The 18,354-nt window shown below is 55.0% G+C and overlaps 1 protein-coding gene across 1 annotated transcript; it reads right to left on the reverse strand.

Annotated features, from left to right (window-relative positions):
- Positions 1 to 777: 777 nt before the first annotated feature.
- On the reverse strand, positions 778 to 17,511 carry Fgd2 (FYVE, RhoGEF and PH domain containing 2). The gene is made up of 16 exons (XM_038344028.1): positions 17,289 to 17,511; positions 14,181 to 14,412; positions 13,493 to 13,573; positions 12,885 to 13,033; positions 12,415 to 12,571; positions 12,140 to 12,278; positions 11,578 to 11,636; positions 11,255 to 11,401; positions 10,682 to 10,774; positions 7,352 to 7,431; positions 7,221 to 7,251; positions 6,840 to 6,932; positions 6,130 to 6,261; positions 3,466 to 3,612; positions 2,137 to 2,283; positions 778 to 1,839 (listed from the first exon to the last, which is right to left on the reverse strand). Exons 1-16 carry the CDS (start codon positions 17,360 to 17,362, stop codon positions 1,624 to 1,626), a joined length of 1,977 nt encoding a protein of 658 aa, XP_038199956.1. The 5' UTR covers positions 17,363 to 17,511; the 3' UTR covers positions 778 to 1,623.
- Positions 17,512 to 18,354: the final 843 nt, after the last annotated feature.

Genomic DNA, 18,354 nt, shown 5'->3' on the forward strand with positions numbered 1-18,354 from the left:
CTAAAATCATATTTTTCCACATTTATTTGCTGAGGGTGGGGGTTATATGAGCATGCCTGGCACACATGTAGAGGGCAGAGAGTCAGTTTTTATCTTCCATTTTGTGGGTTCTTGCTGTCGGGCATGGTGGCAAGTGCTTTTACCTGCGGAGCCATCTTTCTATCTCTAAGCTTCCCCACTCTTTTTTTTTTTTTTTTTTTGTGCTAGAAGGGGTGGGGCCAGACAGAGGTGCCCATTTCATCCCTATCTCCCCCACTCTCCTCTTCCCTCCTTTCTCTGCCTTCTTTTCGCTGAGCTAATGACTTACTCTTGTGATACCTGTGTGACCCAGAGGCAATTGTCATTCTCCCTGCATCGATGTCCTCATCTGGAAAACGGGAGTCTCAGCTCATGATTCAGAGAATCCAGATGAAACATCCAGGGCATTGGTGGCCTGCGCCTGTAGTCCCAGCACTCTGGAGGCAGAGGCAGGGCCTTCTCTGTGAAGCCAGCCTGGTCTACATTGTCAGTTTCAGGCCAGATGGGGCTACAGAGCTACACAGTAAGACCCTGAAAACATGCACATCAACACATGCACGCACGCACGCACGTGTGCTCACTTGCAGAGGCCCCACGGTAAGCTTACTGCTGTGACCATGGTCCCACTGGTTTTGGCAGGTACCCGAAGATTTTTGTTTCCTCTCCAGCCATGCAGCCCAGCACACACTGCTCTCCAGTGGAAGCAACCCAAGTTCTCTTACCTCCCTCTTCCCAGACCAAGCAACTAAAAAGCCTTGCTAGTAGACATGAACAATGTTTAATTTCAGAGGCAGTTGGTGTCTGTTTTCCACAACCATTCTAAACCTTCCTAGGTGATTACCTCGCAGCCTGGGCTGAGACCCTCATGAGGGTGCCAACAGTCATGGGTAACTGGGACTTCTCATACTTTGAGTTTTTGTTTGCTTGTTTTCATTTTTTCCAGACAGGGTTTCTCTGTGTAGCTCTGCCTGTCCTGGAACTCACTCTGTAGACCAGGCTAGCCTCAAACTCAGAGATCTGCCTGCCTCTGCCTCCCCAGTACTGAGATTAAAATTGTGTGTCAAACCACCTCCCAGTTTACCACTACCTGGCTTATTTTGATTTCTGTGTGTGTGTGTTATGTGTTGTGTGTTGTGTGTGTGTGTTCTTGCAAGGTCTCATGTAGTCCAGGCTGGACTGTAACTCACTATGTAGCCAAGGGCGACCTTGAGCTTTTGGTATTCCTTCTTCTACCTATGCAATTGCTGGGATCACAGACATGTGTCACCATGGCCAGTGTGTGTCGTGCTGAGGACCCAATTCAGGGCTTCATATGTGCTAGGCAAGCCCTCTACCGCTAAGCTACAACTCTCGTCACGCCTCCCGGTTTCAGCAATGAAGGTCTCACAGCTCAGGGACACTCCTGCCCCCAGCCAGCTGAGACACGTGGTTGTGTCTTCCTGAAGTAAAGGACCTTCATCTACTGAATACAGAGTCGGGGTGAACTTCTGGACATAGATGACAGAGTGGGTCAGAGTAACCTAACTTGGCGTGGAGTGACAGAGCAGTGGGGTCAGCCGGGGAAGGCTGCCATGGGCAAGGTTCTTGAGAAACATCAGCCATGGTTCAGTCAGAAATGTCCTCCTCGTCAGGTCCCTCAGGGGTCCAGCCATTGGCTGCGCGCTTGATAGCCCTCACCCAGCGGCCCTGCAGCTCTTCAGACTCAGCTTTGAAGGTGTACAGCTGACCTGACTGTTGCAGCTGGAAAACCCGAGGGTCCCCCTGGGGTCCCGCCGTCACCTGATAGCCCAGCAGGGGAATGGAGGTGTGAGCCTTCATGTCCTGGTGGAGAAGAAAGCCAAGTGCTCCGCCTTAGCCCTGATGCTCCCGACAGCCACACACCCCTGCTCACGCAGAAGCCCCCTAATGGAGGGGGCTGTCAGAAGACAGGAGGAAGAGGAGGAAAGAATGGGCCTTCCTCAGGGCAAAGTAGCTGCAAACTACAGTCTGGGTCAGCTCTGAAATTCAGTAAATTGTAACTTGAGAATACCATGTCCCCATAGGGCAAATAGTACCCTAAGCCCCCCTCTCCCCACCCCGTGAGAATGAGGCCGCCTAGGTGGGACAGGCGTGGCGTACCTGAGGGGCTGCGTAGACATACAGCACAAGGGGGTCATCTCGAGGGATCACACACCAGCCCCGGGGGCCGCTCCTGCCCCACTTGTCCCCTATGAGATGCAGGAAGCTGCACACCAGACTCTGGTCAGGCCCTGCCAGGGAGTCTTTCTGAAAGCAGAGAGGACAGTCAGGTGACAGAGTGCTCTCAAGGTGTCAGGGGACCAGACACAGCCAGGGAACTTCACGATCACTGCCATTTTTTCTTTTCGAGACAGAGGCTCACATAGCCCAGGATAACCTAAAAGTTGGTATTTATCAGGAGATAGCCTTGAACCTCTTCCCCGCACCCCCAGATTCTGGGGGAGTAGGCATATGCCAGCACTTCCGACAGTCGTTACCCTTAATTAATCTCTGCAAGTTACTACAAGGAATGAAGATGTCATTTGTCTCTGGAGCGTGAAGACACCCCACCATGTGGCCCTGGCTCATGCTGACCCACAACAGACAGAACTGCAGGAGAGACAGGTGTGTGTGTGCTTACAGGGCAGGTGCCAGAGCCAGGAATGTCATCCCGAGCTGCTCAGGGGACAGAGTTGGAGTTTGCCAGGCATGAGACTCCAGATGCAGGCCTTTTGCCTAGTCAGGGTCTGATCTGAGGGGATACATGGGACGGGAAGGGGCTGCAGTCTGAGAAGGTGCTAACTTGCCTGTCGGAATCAGTTTCGGCTCAAATAGGCCAGCTTTTCCTTCTTTCCCAAGGGACTGCAGGATGCCTCTCTGGCCATCGTGGGGGAGATAGGGGCGCTAGCTAGCATCTGGGTTTTAACATTGCACTTGAGAGTCAAAGATGAACCTGACTGGAATCCACAGTGAGGGCTCACGGGATGGGGAGTGGTCCCGGGACGCTTTGAAGGTGCACACAGATCACAGAGGTCAAAAAGAGCTGCAGGATGTGAAACAGGTCACCTCTCTGGATTGGTTTTCTGAGGCCCCTTCTGGTGAGGACACTGCCTGCAGTCGGCCTGACTGGAGCCTGGGCACCCCATTCATCACACATATTCCTCTCTCTACTGTGCAGAGCAGGGGGCTGGGCCCTAGGACCGTGAACTGGAACAGATGGGCCGCACTGTTATTGGATGGGGACGCAGCGGAGCAGAAGAGATTGGATAGTAGCCTACAGTCCATAGCCACTTCTGGCTGCTGTCAGGCCCAGGGTGGTTGGACTGGAGGAGACAGGGCTGCCTGTGCGTAGAAAGATGAGGAAAGGCGGGACGTGGTGGTTTGTTTCTCAGAACCGAGGGCAGAAATCTTCCGGGAAGGGATGAGTGGGGCGGGTGCTGCCAACCTCACCTCCAAGATGCCTCTCCTCTTGTCCTCCTTGCTGTCAGGGAGCACGTTTCCGGTGAGAAACGTGTAGCAGGCCAAGCAGACGCGGTTGGGCCTGTTGCCGTCATATTTCAACTCTGCGCGGTAGTCGGAGCACTTGGCACATACTACCTGAGGATGGGGGCAGAGGGGAGGGGGGTTGAGAAAGCATGGCCTCCGGAGCCCAGGCAGAAGGCCCAGGGTTCTGCGCAACTAACCACGCCCCCTCCATGAGCCTCTTTCCTGGGGCTGGGTCCTGGAGGGCTCGGCAGGGCAAGCCAGTAGCTGCCAGGACCTCGCCGGCCCCAGCAAGGGCAGGACTCTAGTCTCCGCTGATACAAGGCACAAGGGCAGGGTGACTCAGAGGAGAAAGTGCCTTGGTTACGCCACACGGCTAACTGGCAGCGCAGGCGCCCTCGGCGTCTTCACAGGCCCACAGTTTAGAGCCAGGGATGTAGTTCAGTTGGGAGAATGCACGCACAAAGCCCAGGGTTAATCCCCGGGATCACAGAAAGCGGGTGACGTAGTGCACACCTGTAATCCCAGCGTTTGTGCGGGAGCAGGAGGTTAAAGATGTTCAAAGGCCACATTACATTTGCAAGAAAAATCTTTCTTGCACGTTCTGTCTATTTTACGGCGGCAGCCGTGACTGAGCACAGGAATACAAGGGGAAGAAACGCTCAAGGCTAGCCTACACTCCGTGAGACCATGTCTCAAAAACACAAACAAAAAACAGGAAGTCTGTCATCTTGCTGGAGTCTATCCTGCATTAACGGAGGGGCAGGAAGACCTGGCAGGAGTATTTTGGGGAGTCCAGCCACCCCAGCTTACCCCTAAGGGTGGTGGTGCATAAAATATTCATCGATACTAGGTAAGGCTGAGTAGGGAGGTGTAGAGAGAAACTCTGGGTGCTGTGTGACTCCCAGGAACACTGGGGTGCCCCAGGCATGCTGGGTGTGGTCACTCTCAGGGAGTCACTGTGTACCCCGCCCTTACAGGGTGCCCGAGGCACAAAGGGGAGACAGAAACTGGCAGCCAAGCACGAAACGAAACGAGAGAGTGACTCACTGGCTCCCTAAAGAGGACATCACTGGCCCCAGACACTCAGGAGTCAGGATGGGGACTCCCAGGGCCTGCGTGCCTTGGGTGGATATTAGGTTTTTATTGAGAAATTTAAACATTTGTTTCTATTTATGTGCATATAGGTGTCTGTGTGAGTGTATGCCATAGGCGTGTGGATGCTTGTGGAGGCCAGAAGAGGGTGTTGGGATCCCCTGGAGCCGGAGTCCTCTGCCAGTGCTCTGGAGTACTGAGCCAGCTCTCTCCTGCCTAAGAGAAATTTGTTTCCTATAACCCTTCAACATTTATTTTTGTTTGTTTATTTTTAGTTTTTTGGGACAGGGCTTCTCTGTTTTGCCCTGTCTGTCCTGAACTCACTCTGTAGACCAGGCTGGCCTTGAACTCACAGAGATCTGCCTGCCTCTGCCTCTGCCTCCCGAACGTTGGGATTAAAGGCGTGCACCACCACGCCTGGCTCAATATTTAATTTTTTTCTTCATCAACCTTGTTTGCTTTTCTGAGGCAGGCTCTCATGTAGCTGTGCTCCAGGCTGACCTGGAGCTTCTGATCCTCCTACTTCTACCTTCCGTGTCCTGAGGCTACACATGTGTCCTGGGACATTTGGCTTTGTGTTAAGTTGTCACCATTATTTTTAAATTTAGTGTGTGCATGAGCATGAATAGTGTTTGTATATATGTGTGCATGCATATCCTGCATCATGGCATGGGTGTGGAAGTTGGGATAACTTTATAGGAGTTAGTCCTTTCCTTCTCATATGTAAGTTCCGGGGATTGAACCCAGGGTTGGTGGCAAATGCCATCACCCTCCGAGTCATCTCAGTGGCATAGTGTTGTTTTTTAAAGATTTAAGACTGAGTCTTTCTCTATAGCTCAGGCTGGCTATGAACCCTAGATCCTCCTGTTTCCCCTCTCCCGGGTTCTAAAATTTTATTTTAGGTCAGGTGGGGAAACTGAGGCCTGCACAAGAAGGTGGAGTTCGCAGCACATAAGAGGATGGGAGGGGGGGGGCTGGAGAGATGGTTCAGTGGTTAAGAGCACTGGGCTGCTCTTCCAGAGGTCTTGAGTTCAATTCCCAGCAACCATCCACATGGTGGCTCACAACCATCTGTAATGAGATCTGGTGCCCTCCTCTGGCGTGTGGGCATACATGGAGGGAGAATGTTGTATACATAATAAATAAATAAATTTAATAAAAACGAGGATGGGAGCAAGAATGAGGTTGGGGTGCCTGCCAGATGGTGGGACTGGAAAAGTGGTGGGTGGTGAGCCGATACCCCCCTGGGGATAGAGACCCTCTCAGTAAACAGGAGAGTCACAGAAGGAGGCTTCAGGGAGCCAGTTCACCCTCTGAGCCCACCTCCCATCCCAAGAAAGCAGGGAAGTAGCACACTGCTTTACCATACTGGGCACTACAAGGCCAGGGCAGTGGACACTCCACTCCCAGTGTGCCAGCCGAGGCTGCAGAGTTGGCCAGGACGGGGATCCAGCTGGAGCCAGACGCTGGAGGCAGGAATGGCATAGGCAAAGGCAGGTCCTGGGCTGGGTCCCCAGTCCCCACAGGCATACTCACATAGCCACAAGCCCGGCAGTGGTGGCGCCGACGCATCAGGGCATTGAAGGGCTCCTGGCAGCGCATACACATGGTCACCATTTTGTCTCGGATCCACTGAGGCGCTCGGAGGCCCAGCTCCTCTGCCTGTGGCTGAGGGAGGAGAGCATCTAGCTGGGTGGGCACGTCGAGGCATCTTGCACCCATTGGAGGCCTTGCAGCTTCTGAGGTAATCTACCTACTAATATCCTTACTGTATAGGGGAGGAAACAGGTCTAGAGAGGTTGAACAACTCAGGATCGGCACCCAGAGAGCCAGAGTTCAGAGCCAAAAGCCTACTCACCTCCCCCGCACCCCCACCCCACTTCTCTGTTAGACTCAGCTCTGGTGAGGAGCTGGGATTAAAGGCCTGTTGCAATGCCCAGCTAAAGGCAGAGAATTTTATTTTTATTTTTGAAGGTCTTTTTGAGTTAGGATCTCATGTGGCCTGAGTTGGCCTTGAACTCACTAAATATCAGAGGACGACCTCGAACTTCTGACCCTCCTGCCTCTCCCTCACGAGGGCTGGCATCCCAGCACACCTGGCTCGGAGAAAGATTTTGCTAACTAGGATACTGGCCCTGGGTCACCTGAGGGTGGTGTCGGGTGGAAGGGCTTCCCTTGTGTCAGTCCTGGTAGGGGACACTCTCTGTTCCTGCCACCTGGCCTTGAGGTACAGAAGCTGCTATTACCTTGGGCTCTTGTGTGTCCCCCTGCGGTCCCTGGACAGCAGTCTTGAAGGTTTCACTCCGCTTCTCGACGTGGTCAATAGCTGCCTGGCAGGCCTGAGTGGAGGTGAGGGTGGAGGGTGAGAGCCGCCCCAGGCGTCTTGCCCGCCCAAACTCTAACCGCATGGAGAAGTGTTAGCTCCAGATTATACACGTCAAAAACTCCTGTCTCAAATGACAGGAGTTGCTCCAGACTCCCCAGCAAGGCAGTGGGACACAGCAGGATTTGAATTCGGGGCTGACTTCAAACTCCACAGGAAGAGGGGACAGCTGAGCACACTCATGTGTGGGGCACACATACACCCTCTTCCCCCTTCCTCCCAAGTAGGCCTGGAGTGTCCATACCTGAATCCAGGAAATCATTTCCTCTCTGGACCTGCGCGGAAGGAAACAGAACAGCGCAGAGGGTAGCACCCACCCGCCCTGTCCGCCCTGTCTGCCGGTCTCCCGTAGACCCCCCGCCCGCTGGTGCCTACCGGGCCTGCAGCTCCAGCGTGCGCTGCTTTCCAGACACCAGGAAGGAGTGTGGGAACTCAGCGTCAGTCAGCTCCCGCACCTGCCCATGGAGGAAGGAGCACCAGGCCTTACACTGCAGGCAGGAACAGCCCTAACCCAGGCAGGTGCACAGGCACCCGACTCTATGCAAACTGGACTGAAGCCTTAGGGATTTTGTCAGCAGCATCAAAGCTGACCCAGTGTGAAGTGGAAGGACAGTTCCAGAGAGTCACCAGAAACAGAAACGACCTCAAAGTAAGACGGGTCTGTGAAAGCTTACGGGACTATTCCCATGGCCTAAATATTTCCATCATAGAAAGTTCGGTCATTCTTAGGGGGATCCTGGGAAGTGGATCTCATCCGTATTTACACGGCGCTGGAACTGGAAGCTCAGAGCAGGTTTGAGACCTGCCCGAGACTGCACCACATTTCAAGGGGAAAATGAGGCACCGAACATTGGATTTCTGCCATCAAGAGCGAGGTTAGATGAATACTGACTTTCACCCCTCCCCCAAAGTCCAGCCAACCCAGTCCTGCCCCAGGTGTACACAGGGAGTGGCCCAGGGAATCTAAGCCAGACCCAAGACTAGAGCCTGGGGCTTGCGTTCCTCCAGCTCCGCAGCGGCCAAGGCTTCTCTGCGCAGTCTGTCCTTTGAGAAGGACTGGGAGTGGCCTGGACCCTGTGTCCTGCCTCAGGGAGGCCCTATGAACGGTGTAGACTGCACACAGCCACTATGCACAAGGGATGAATGGCAAAGCTTGGGTGAGATGGGGCCGAGCATTTCTGCAGCTCAGGCCTTTGGACAGAGGGGCTGGGAGAGAAGGGTGACTCCACTGACGGACAGCATGGGAGGCCTGGGCAGACTCTGTAACCTGTCAGGGGAGGGTCAAAGAAAAGAAGGTGGAAGCCCAAAGCTTGGGGTCCAGGGTAGGAAGGAAGAGAACGGTTGAGAGGAAAGGGGGAACCCTGGGGAACTCTCTGCCTGGGTCAAGATGCTCTGGAGTCCTCATTAGCATCTTCAGGCTTTGGTGCCCTGCTGGGCCATCTTAGCCTGCTTGGCCCTCTCTGGGTCTGGCTCAATTCAGGACTCCTCTAGCCCACTCAGGTCTTTGTGCCCATCATCAAAGGACTCCCTGCTTCAGAAGGCTTTCCTGGCTTCTGTTGGCCAACTGGCTCATCTCCAGATCTTGTTAGAACAAGACATTTGACTGCCATCTGCCGGTCAACTCTCGCTATTAATATGCGAGCTATGCTACGTCACAGTTGGCTACAGATGGCACCTCTGCGATGGGGTGCCCTCGAGCACCTGTTTGGGTGGATATGAGGTTCCGGAAAGGCATGCCTCTGTACCCACTCCTTCACAGGACCAGCTCAGACCAGGGCACAATCACCTTGTGAGAACCATGTGGTCCTGGCACCAGACCATAGACCGGTAGAACCACCAGGGTGGTTCAAACCAGATTCCTTCAAACCTGACTCAGAAAATGGTTCCCATTTGTTGTAGCCTGCTCTTCACCCGCTGTGCCCAGCAACATCCAGCAGAGGGTACTGTGAGGCCACTGACAAGAGACGCAGGCTTGTGCCAGAGGGTGGCAGCCAAGAGCAGGCACACAAGGGATACGTGGCCTTCTCAGCGGACCTTCTGTTTCTGGGGCGGGTTCTCACGTGGTCTTGTCCGGCATTAACCTCACTATGTATCCAAGGATGGCTGGAACTCCTGGCCATCCCACCAGCACCTGCCAAATGCTGAGATTACAGGTGTGGGCCAGCACATCTGGGCTACTGGTTGCCTGGATCTGATCCAGGGCTCTGGGAATGTTAGGCAAGTTCTCTACCAACTGAGAGACATTACAAACTCTGTTTTTTGAGGTGGTCTCTCTGTACACCCCAGGCTGACCTGAAATTCACCGCACAATTCAGTTTGTCCTTGAATTTGCAGCAATCCTCCTGTCTCAGCCTCCCAAGCGCTGAGATTACATGTGAGCGCTCCCATGCCGAGCTGTGGATCTCCTTTGGTCTGTATAGCTTTTGTCTCCTTTAGGTCCTCCCCTTCTTTAGGGACAAGGTTTCACTATGAGGCCCTGGCTAGTCTTGTAACTCACTATGTAGACCAGTTTAGTCTCATTATGTAGATCCATGTAGATTCAAACTCACAGAGATGTGCCTGTCTCGATTCCATAAAACTGAGATCAAAATCATGTACCATCACACCCGGCCCTGGTGTCTGTTTCTTGCCTTTGTCGGTCAGCCTCTGACACTCTCTAGGCTGAGTCCGTCCTTCCAATATATTTCTCCTACCCATAGTTCTGTCTACCTCCTCCCTCAATCTTGCTCACCAAAGGCCCTTCTCAGACATGCCTGCTCACACTCTGGCCTCTGAGACTCTCTGACCATCTCAGGATGGAGGCTAGAAGCCTCAGGTGGAACCACACACTTAAAAGACTCCAGCCAACTCAGGTGAAGACACTATGAACTCTCAGAAAGTGTTCATACCCCTGGAACTCTCCATGGGGTGGGGATGGGGGTGATATCCTGGGCTCCAGACTCAGTACCTCTGAGTTTTCCCCCCTGGCTTGGGTACTATAGGGAGAGTTTACTACCCAACTTTGGGGTCCTCAGGGCCGGGATTCCAGGGGTGGCCCACTCTACCTAGCTGTGCAGCGCAGGGGATGGAATCCACCAGACAAGCACTCAGTCAATCGAGTCACATCCCCAGCCCTATCTATAACTGTCCTTAGACGATAAGAAAACACCTCATCCAGGGAACACGCGGCAGCAGAGGACTGTGGAGAGGGTCTGATGGAGGAGGAGGCGGGGCTGGCCCTGCTCATCTGAGCTCTACTCTAGATGAGAACACTCCAGCCAGTGGCCAGGCCAGGCTTACTCTCCAATCCTGCTCAAACATCAGCACGTGGGCAGGAGTATCAGGGTCACTTGTGGTCACCTGGAAATGCAGGACTCCAGGCATGGGGTAAGACCCAACAGAATGCTTGCCAGCTATCCCAGGCAGGTGGTCCATCCCCAGCAGCACACAGTACAGAAGAGCCTACACACATCAGGCCGCCAGGCCCACCAGGCCCACCCGGACCTGCCACTCAGAACATTGGTCACACATTGCCATGTGGACAGCAATGGTGCCGATAGCAAGGAAAGCTAGGGAGTTGACAGGGTTGTGCACTGTCCTGGGATAAGCCGTGCTGCCCCCACAAGGGCCAGACAGAGCTCTGCTCACATTTCCTCCCAAGGACCTGCTCTGCCCCCCCCCCCACCGTTGCCCCCTATCCTGGGTCCTCTTTGGAGGATGGCTCACCTTCATGCCAGCCACATCGATGCGGGTCCGCACCTGGAACTGGGCACCCACTTGGAGGACACGGGGTACACAATACAGCAGCATGTTGTTGAACTGGGGAAGACACAGGCAGTATGGGTAGCAGCTCAGGGTCTCTCGGGTGATCTGGCCATACCCTTCCCCTTCCCCCTGGCCACACTCTAGGCTGGCTTACAGGTCTGCACAGGTGATCCCTCCCCTTCCCCCGGCCACACTCTAGGCTGGCACAAAGTCTGCACAGGTGATCTGGGAAGGAGCGAGAATGTAGCTGTCTTGCCCCCAGTTGCACCATCGGACTCTGAAGGGTCCCTCTACTCTGAGCACTAGGTGACCAGAGCAGCCGGAAGAGCCTCAGAGCTGACTGGGTTATTGACCTCAGTAGCCATACGGCTGGATGTCCGGAGACCCTGGTTTTTCCAGGGTCAGTCCGGCAGATCTTCCTGGTGACTGCCTTAATTCCCTCGGGCTGTGCTGTCTTTAGAAGTCAGCCAGGGCTCAGACTCTGATTTTCTGCTTCCCAGCGCACACCTGACAGCGGAACCCGGCAGCCCCTACCAAAAACAGGTATCGCTCCATCGGGTCGCTGCGACGGAATGAGATCTTCAGGACGGGGCCCTCTCGGAGCAGGGTGTTGGAGGGGTCCACCATGTCGTCCTCCAGGCCCAGGCGCTGATATACCTCCCACAGGCCCTGTAGCCGCTCCTGGAGATGGGGCACACCTTCAGCCTACGCTGGGCAGGGTCCCAGCTTCTTGATAATGTGCCTGGTGGGGATGGAAGGAGGGAGCCAGAGGCAAGGAGACAGCGTGGGACAGGTACCCTGGGCGAGATCGGTGCATCTGGAAATGCCCCACACCCACGCCAGGACGGGCTGCTCACCATCTCTGCAATGGCTGCATTGGAGTGCTGTGCGGCTGAGAAGATCATGTCCAGCGCTCCTAGCAAGGGAGCAAGGATGCAGTTACTCCTGGAGACCTGCAGGCTGGGGCTGGGGCCCCGCAATATGGCCTAGGGAACCTGCCATAACCACCACTAGGCACAGGACAGCCCTGCCCATGCAGGCCAGCATAGTGAGGGTCTAGAAGGCAGGAAGAACCACCTAGGAGAGGGGCACCGAGACCCCCGGGAAGCTGTGTGGTTAGATGTATGACTTCAGTAATCATCTCTACTCCCTGAGCAAAGCCAGACCTAGAAGGTACACCTTACAGATGTAGATTCAAATTCCAGCTCGGCTCTGTTCTGGCTTGTGTGACCCTGGCAAGTCATTTAACCTCTCTGGGCCTTACTGGCCTGTCTGTCAACTGTGGCTGTGGTGTCGATAACATGTATGAAGTGTCAATGATAGAGGTCATGAGAATCATTTTAGTAGGTCCTTGGTATACACTTGACCTTGACCAGCCTGCCTTCCACCCCAGCTCCCTGGGACCCATGGTGTCCTCACTCTGAGCATCTGCACGGTCTGGAGCTTCAGCTGGCAGCTTCTGCACATATTCCTTGAGCAGCAGTTCGTACCGCGGTATCCTCTGCACAGGCTCCAGCATGTGGTGTTGCAGGGTCAGGCTGCCCGAGGCCTCGCTGAGCTTGGGGAGCAGAAAGCGGGGGCGGTAGGGTAAGGGGACAGAGAGCAGAGTCCGGGGTCTGAGCGGGGCGTCCGACCTGGGGAAATGAGGCAGGCCCACCAGGTGAACGTGCAGGCTCCACCCCTGTGCCCCTCACCTGGATGCGGGTGACCACCTCCTGGAAGGGCTGAGACTTCTCCATCCAGGTGGCCAGCAGCTCCGCCGCGCGCTCGAAGTTCTTCACATACTCACTGTACATCTTCAGGAAGGGGGCCAGTTTCTGGATCACATCTCCGATGCGGGGTGTGGCTGTCCTGAGTGGGGGATGGGAGGCTCTCAGTCTGGCCCCAGCCGCGAACAGCCTTTCCAGCACCCTTGGGGCGGGTGCAGGAGAGAGCAACACCCCAAGGGTCCCACTCCTCCTTAGACTCTGAGCTCCTGGGCTCATGACATCCATGGTCTCTTAAGTCCCGGGGCCTAGGATTGCCCCCTTCCTCCTCAGCTGTGCAAAGAGTAGAGGCCTTTAGGAGACAGTCATGGCCAGCATTACACTCAGTGTCTCACAGGCTCCCTGGCCTGGGTCTGTGGCCCCTGATCAAGCTGGGGCACTGAGACCTGGCATCTCACCAGTCATCCACGCGCTGCTGCAGCTCTGGGAGGAAGAACTGAGCGTGGAAGCAGTAGATGGAGGAGATGTTGGAGAAGATGAGCCGCACCACGTCCTCAGGGAAGGCCTTGCTGCGGCCCGCCTCCCTTAGCAGCTCCTGGAAGAACACCTGTGCAGGGGACCGGCACCGGGTCATACCCTGCCTAAGAAGGAGCCGCTGTCCAGCATCCCTGCCAGCCCAGGGGAACACCCGCTCCAGCAGAGCCAGATTTACATCCTAGCCACAGCCCTGGGAGAGATGGCCAGGGGAGAATGGATTCCAGCTACTTTACAGACAGGCAGGCAAGCCAGGAATTTCTAGGACGTGGCCAAGGGAACAAGGGAAACAGCTTCCTTGGTTGAAGCGCCATAAGAAAGGAGGGGTGTCTGGCGAGGGCAACCTGGAGAAACCAGGAAGGGCTGCCATGTATAAGGATGATTAGGAACAAAGGCAGTGCCCATGGTGCTAAGGGTCTCAGTTCCGATGCTGGCCCAACACTACCCGAGGGTCAGTGGGTTGAGTCAAAGCCAAGCTCTGGGCTGCTGTCAGCATTCCTGATATGGAGGGTGCTGGGGAGTCTCCACTGGCCTGGTCAAGCAGGTGCAGGCGTGCAACGTAGGCCTGCTCTGTCTCCAGAAGCTCCCACACGACCCTCTTCTCCTCAGGTTCCTACGAGGGGAGGGGGAAGAAGGATCGTCACTTGGCTTGCCACTCCTCAGAAGACACTGTGGCTGTGCCCAGTGAGCACACCCTCTGGTATCCCTGCCCTCCCACAGTGCACCAGGTCTGGCCCTGGACCAGCTTTCTTAGGATACAGCCTAGAGGGGTGCCTAGTTTGTGGGCTGAGGCTTTAAGGTTAGGCAGCTTCCATCTGGGTTTTCATGGGAGCCAGGGACAAAGGAGCCACTGTGGAGGAGACCTGGCTGCCTGCTGGGGAGTTCTCTAGACATGGAGCAGAAGGGGCCTGGCTTCCCAGCTGAGCCAGTCTGGTTTTTCAGGGGTAGGGGGCTATCAAGGTTACATTAGGTCATAAGGGAGGGCCACGAACCAATAGGAAGAGGGGGACTTGGGCTTATTGGAACACACTTGCCATCCCAACACTGGGGAGGTAGAAGCAGGAGAAGGTGACTTTAAGGCCAATCTGGGCTACATTCTAAGGTCCTGTCTGGAAGAGGAGGAAGAGGGAGAGGAGGCAGGAAGAGCGAGAGATGGAAGGCTGAGGGGCCCTTCTACCCATCCCCCATTAGAGCCAGCAGCCCTGAGATCCACTCCTCACCTGTGCTTCTGGCCCTGGGCTGGCCCCAGGCTGGCCGGATTTCCTCCAAGCCCCACTTATCAGCTTATTTTTGAGGGAGTTCAGATATGTCCTGCTGACTGGTCGGTGCTCAGACTTCAAGGCCTCCTCAGCAGGAGGTGCCTCCCAAGGTCCTGGGGACAGGGGCAGCTGGTGTTCGGGGCTATGGGGCTGGTCATCAAGACTATGGGATCCAGGTGTTGTTCCCAGGTTCCTGCAAAGAACAAAGCACGCTTGAGGGTCCCCTCCGGGTGACTGGTGTGAGTCACTGGTATTCACGGGGCCCCCAAGTGCCTGGTACAGCGTGGGAACTTGCCAAGACTTCCGCATCTCTCCTCAAGCCCTCCTGCCCCCCACTCTTTTGAGCCGGGATCTCAAGCATCACAGGCTGGCCTTGGCCCTCTTTATAGTGGAAGGTTATTGGGGATCACCAGACCCTGAATTTCCTGTAAACAACTTGTTTTCCTCTGGTCTGAGCAGCCTGCAGCTGCTCTGAGCATGAGACCCTGATGGCAGGGAGTGGGCTCTGATGAGGTCTGCAGCTGAAAGAACCCGAGAACTGGGGCGTGGCCAGAGCCCTATGTAAGCTGTCCCTGAGCACAATAAAGTGGGCATTCTTGTATCTTGTATCAGGGATGGCCCGTGTCTCGTCTGTGTATGTGCGTGTTTAAGTCTCCCGCTTAGTTCCTGGCTTGCTCACCATCCCATGGTGCAGGTGCTACTTTGGACTCCTGTTCCTCCTGCCTCGACCTCCCTAGAGCTGGGATAGGCATGGGGCACTGTGCCTGGTTTACATGGTGTGGGGGACAGAACCCAGGGTTCTGTGCATGCTAGGCAAGCACTTTAGCAACTGAGCCATGTCTCCGGCACCATCAACACCCTTCTGGGAGGGAACTGCACCGGTTCTCTGAATGAGTCATTGTGGACTGTTTTATTCTATGGGGAACTGTATACTTCCCTGTTTCAAACTCAACCACGTCTAGAGAACCTCTCCTTTGGCACACAGAAGCTTTTCAGGGGCACCTTCAGGGTCACCCTCACCTTTGGACTTCACGCCGGTTTTAATTTCTATAATCCTGATCGAGGGAAGGTGGGAGCCATAGAGTAATACAGAAGGACCCAGATGATAACCTGGGGCTTTTCAGGGGAACCCATGCCCTTCACACCATTACCAGGGGACAAAGGCAGCCTGGGGAGCAGGGCTCCTGCCCCGCGGGTCTGACCTTCACAGGGCAGTTTTATTCCACTGGATATATCAATTCTACAGTCCAAAGAAGCCTGCCCTGGCAGAGTGCTCCCTGCTAGGTGTGTGCAGGGAAGCAGACCAGGTAGGCATCCCCATGAAAAAGACAGACTGGGAAATAGAGGCCAGACAAGTTGAAAAAAACCCTCCAAAACACAAAGAGAAAGAATATCATTGCATCCATGCTGCAGCTGTGGAAACTGAGGCAGAAGGATGAGAACTCGGAAGGGGTTCAAATTGTGCAGGCTGGGGTCCAAACCCCCAAAGGATGGTGCCTTTTCTCTTGAGAACTGAAGCGATTGTCCAGGTCACAGGGCCCAATGGAGGTAGTAGCAGGAATATTGGGGCCCATTCCAGGCACTGAAAATTGAGTTCCTTGGCTTCATGGCGTGCAGCCAGGGAGGCATGGGTAGCGGGAGCTGAGCGGCCGGGAGTGTGCTGAGTCTCAGATTTTCTCTTCATCATTTGGTTTCAGCTTCTGTATTTTCCAAGCACTCAGGCCTGTGGCTGTTTCCTCCCCAGGCTTTAGTTTCAGATCAGCTTGGTGCCAAGGGCCCCACGGGAAAGCCTGCATAGCACCCCTGGCTTTGTAGGCTGACTCCCACATCTCTGAACATGCTTCTTGTGACCTGCTCCTGTCTAGGGTGACTCCACCTGCGAGGTGCAGCCTGGCACAGCTTGGTACCCCAGGGGCTGACACCCACACGAGTGTACCCACCCTCCGGCACTCTGGGTGTGGTGGTCGCATGGCTGGGGTGGTGGGGAGCTGTCCCGGGTGCTGAATAGGATGAGCTTGGCCAAGCCCCTGGAGAGGCAGGATGAGCTGCCAAAGTTTCAGAAGGGAAAGTACTGCTGGCTTGATGTGGGACTCCGTGGCCTGCACACAGCATGGAGGCCTGTCTAGTCCAAGCCTGTGGTCTTGCATTGTGGGAGGGAACTTTTTATCATAAGCAGAAGTCTGTCCCTGCACCCTCCATAGGCCCCTAGGCACTGCACTGTGTTCTCATGGCTCCCTAGGGCTGGGAGCACTGGTGGCTGAGGGTTATTGTCAGAGTCCCCCTCTGGGAGCTGCCCTCCAGGGAAGAAACCTGCCTCACCCAGCATCTAGCAACTGGAGGCCTAGGTGCCTCAGCTAGAACAGAACCCCTGTGGTCATCCAGGTTCTAAAACTCCCTAGCACAAACAGGGTCCAGCCTCTCCTCCCCCCCCCTCCTCCCCTTCTTTCAGGCTCTGCTTCTCAAAGAGTCTCCCCTAAGCCTCCTGAGGCCAACCTGTATCTGGGTGTGCTTCCAGAGAGCGTACCTAAGACACTCCCAAGTCCCAGGTCTGCAGAGCAGTTCCATGTGTCACACTCCAGGACCACCTAGGACCCCCCACCACCTGGCTTTGTCCTTTCCCTTCAGATGCAAGCCTTAGCACAGGTCCCAAAGCTCAGAAATGTAAAGAACCTGGTCCCACCCCCACCCCTGCCTCCTCTTTCTTCTTTAAAGGTGGGAACAGAACCCTGGGGCCATTAGGGTGAGCCCGTATGAAAGGGACCGTGAGATGGTGGCAGTGTGAGCAATGGCTCTGCTTGGCCCCGTCCAGTCCCATGTCATCTGTGCCCTGCCCTTCGGCTCCAATCTCAACGACAGCCACTTAACTGTGTCCTGGTTTGAGTGGGAAGTGTGTGTGTATTGGGGATCCCCCAATGCATGCTGTTTGTTCACCCTGTCCAGCTCAGGACCCCAATAGCAGTCTCCAGTACTGCCAGTCACCTGTCCTGAAGGGACCTGGGAGAGAACCAAGGGCAGGACCCGAAGAACCAGGCAAATAGAAGGGCTTGACCCCTCCCCAAACACCTGTACCTGCTGTTCTCAAACACAGCCACCAGGTTGCACACTGAGGCCTGCTTCTCCTCGCTGCTGGCAGCATGCTCCATCCTGCAAGCCTGCAGGGTGATCCTCAGTTACCCCAGAAGCTGGGAGGAAGGCAACTGGCCAGCGCACTCCACACTCCCTATCCTGGGAGCAAGGCAGGGCTAGGACAGCCTGAAATCTGTGCCCATCTCTTCAGACTGCCCTGCAGGGTAGGTCCTATTTTCAGAGTGAGAAAAGAGGAAGTGGTCCCAGATGCAGCTCTCCCTGCTGTGGGAGGAGCCTGCAGAGTTTTGCCCACTTTCCTGAACTCTGACCTTTACCCCCTGGAGATGTCTACCTTGCCCCTGCTCTGTTAGAGAAAGCACCAGCAGAAGCAACAGGGGTCACAGGAAGTTTCTGGAGCTAGAACCTGGACAGAACAGCTTGGCCTGACCCATAATCTTCTGCACGGGGTTCAGGGATTTTTTTTTTTTAACTTAGTACCATTCTCGGCATCTTCTTGCATCTAACCCCCTTCATTGCTGTAAGGTGCAGCACACAATGACCGTCTGCACTCTATGTGCTATCATACAGTTCACAAGCTTTGGGCAAGGGGCTGGAGGTTGAAACACACAAACACACAGAGACAGAGAGACAGAGACATGAACCTCTAGTCACTGGTAAGAAGCCCCCTATTCAGTAGCACCACGGAGGCTTAGATACCCAACAGTCAGGTGGACCAACAGCTGAAAACCTTATCCTCTGATCCTCAAGGCCAAGGCAACACGTGCTCGTGAAGCAGAGCTGGTAAACAACTTTGACACAGCTTTCAGTAACTCAAATCAGAAGGAAAGTAAAGATCTCTAGCAGGGAAGAGCAGCTGGAGGCCAGGACTCCAAATGGTCCCAACAGTAAGGAAACAGCTAAATGTTAAAAATGGATCACAGGGCTGGGATGTAGCTCTGTTGGTAGAGTGCTTGCCTGGCCTGCAGGGAGCCCTGGGATCCAGCCTCAGCATAGCAGAGCTGGTGTGGGGATGCAGGCCTGTGGTACCCACTTAGGAGGTGGATGCAGG

This window comes from Arvicola amphibius, chromosome 9, assembly GCF_903992535.2.
Source record: "Arvicola amphibius chromosome 9, mArvAmp1.2, whole genome shotgun sequence".
Classification (NCBI taxonomy): domain Eukaryota; kingdom Metazoa; phylum Chordata; class Mammalia; order Rodentia; family Cricetidae; genus Arvicola; species Arvicola amphibius.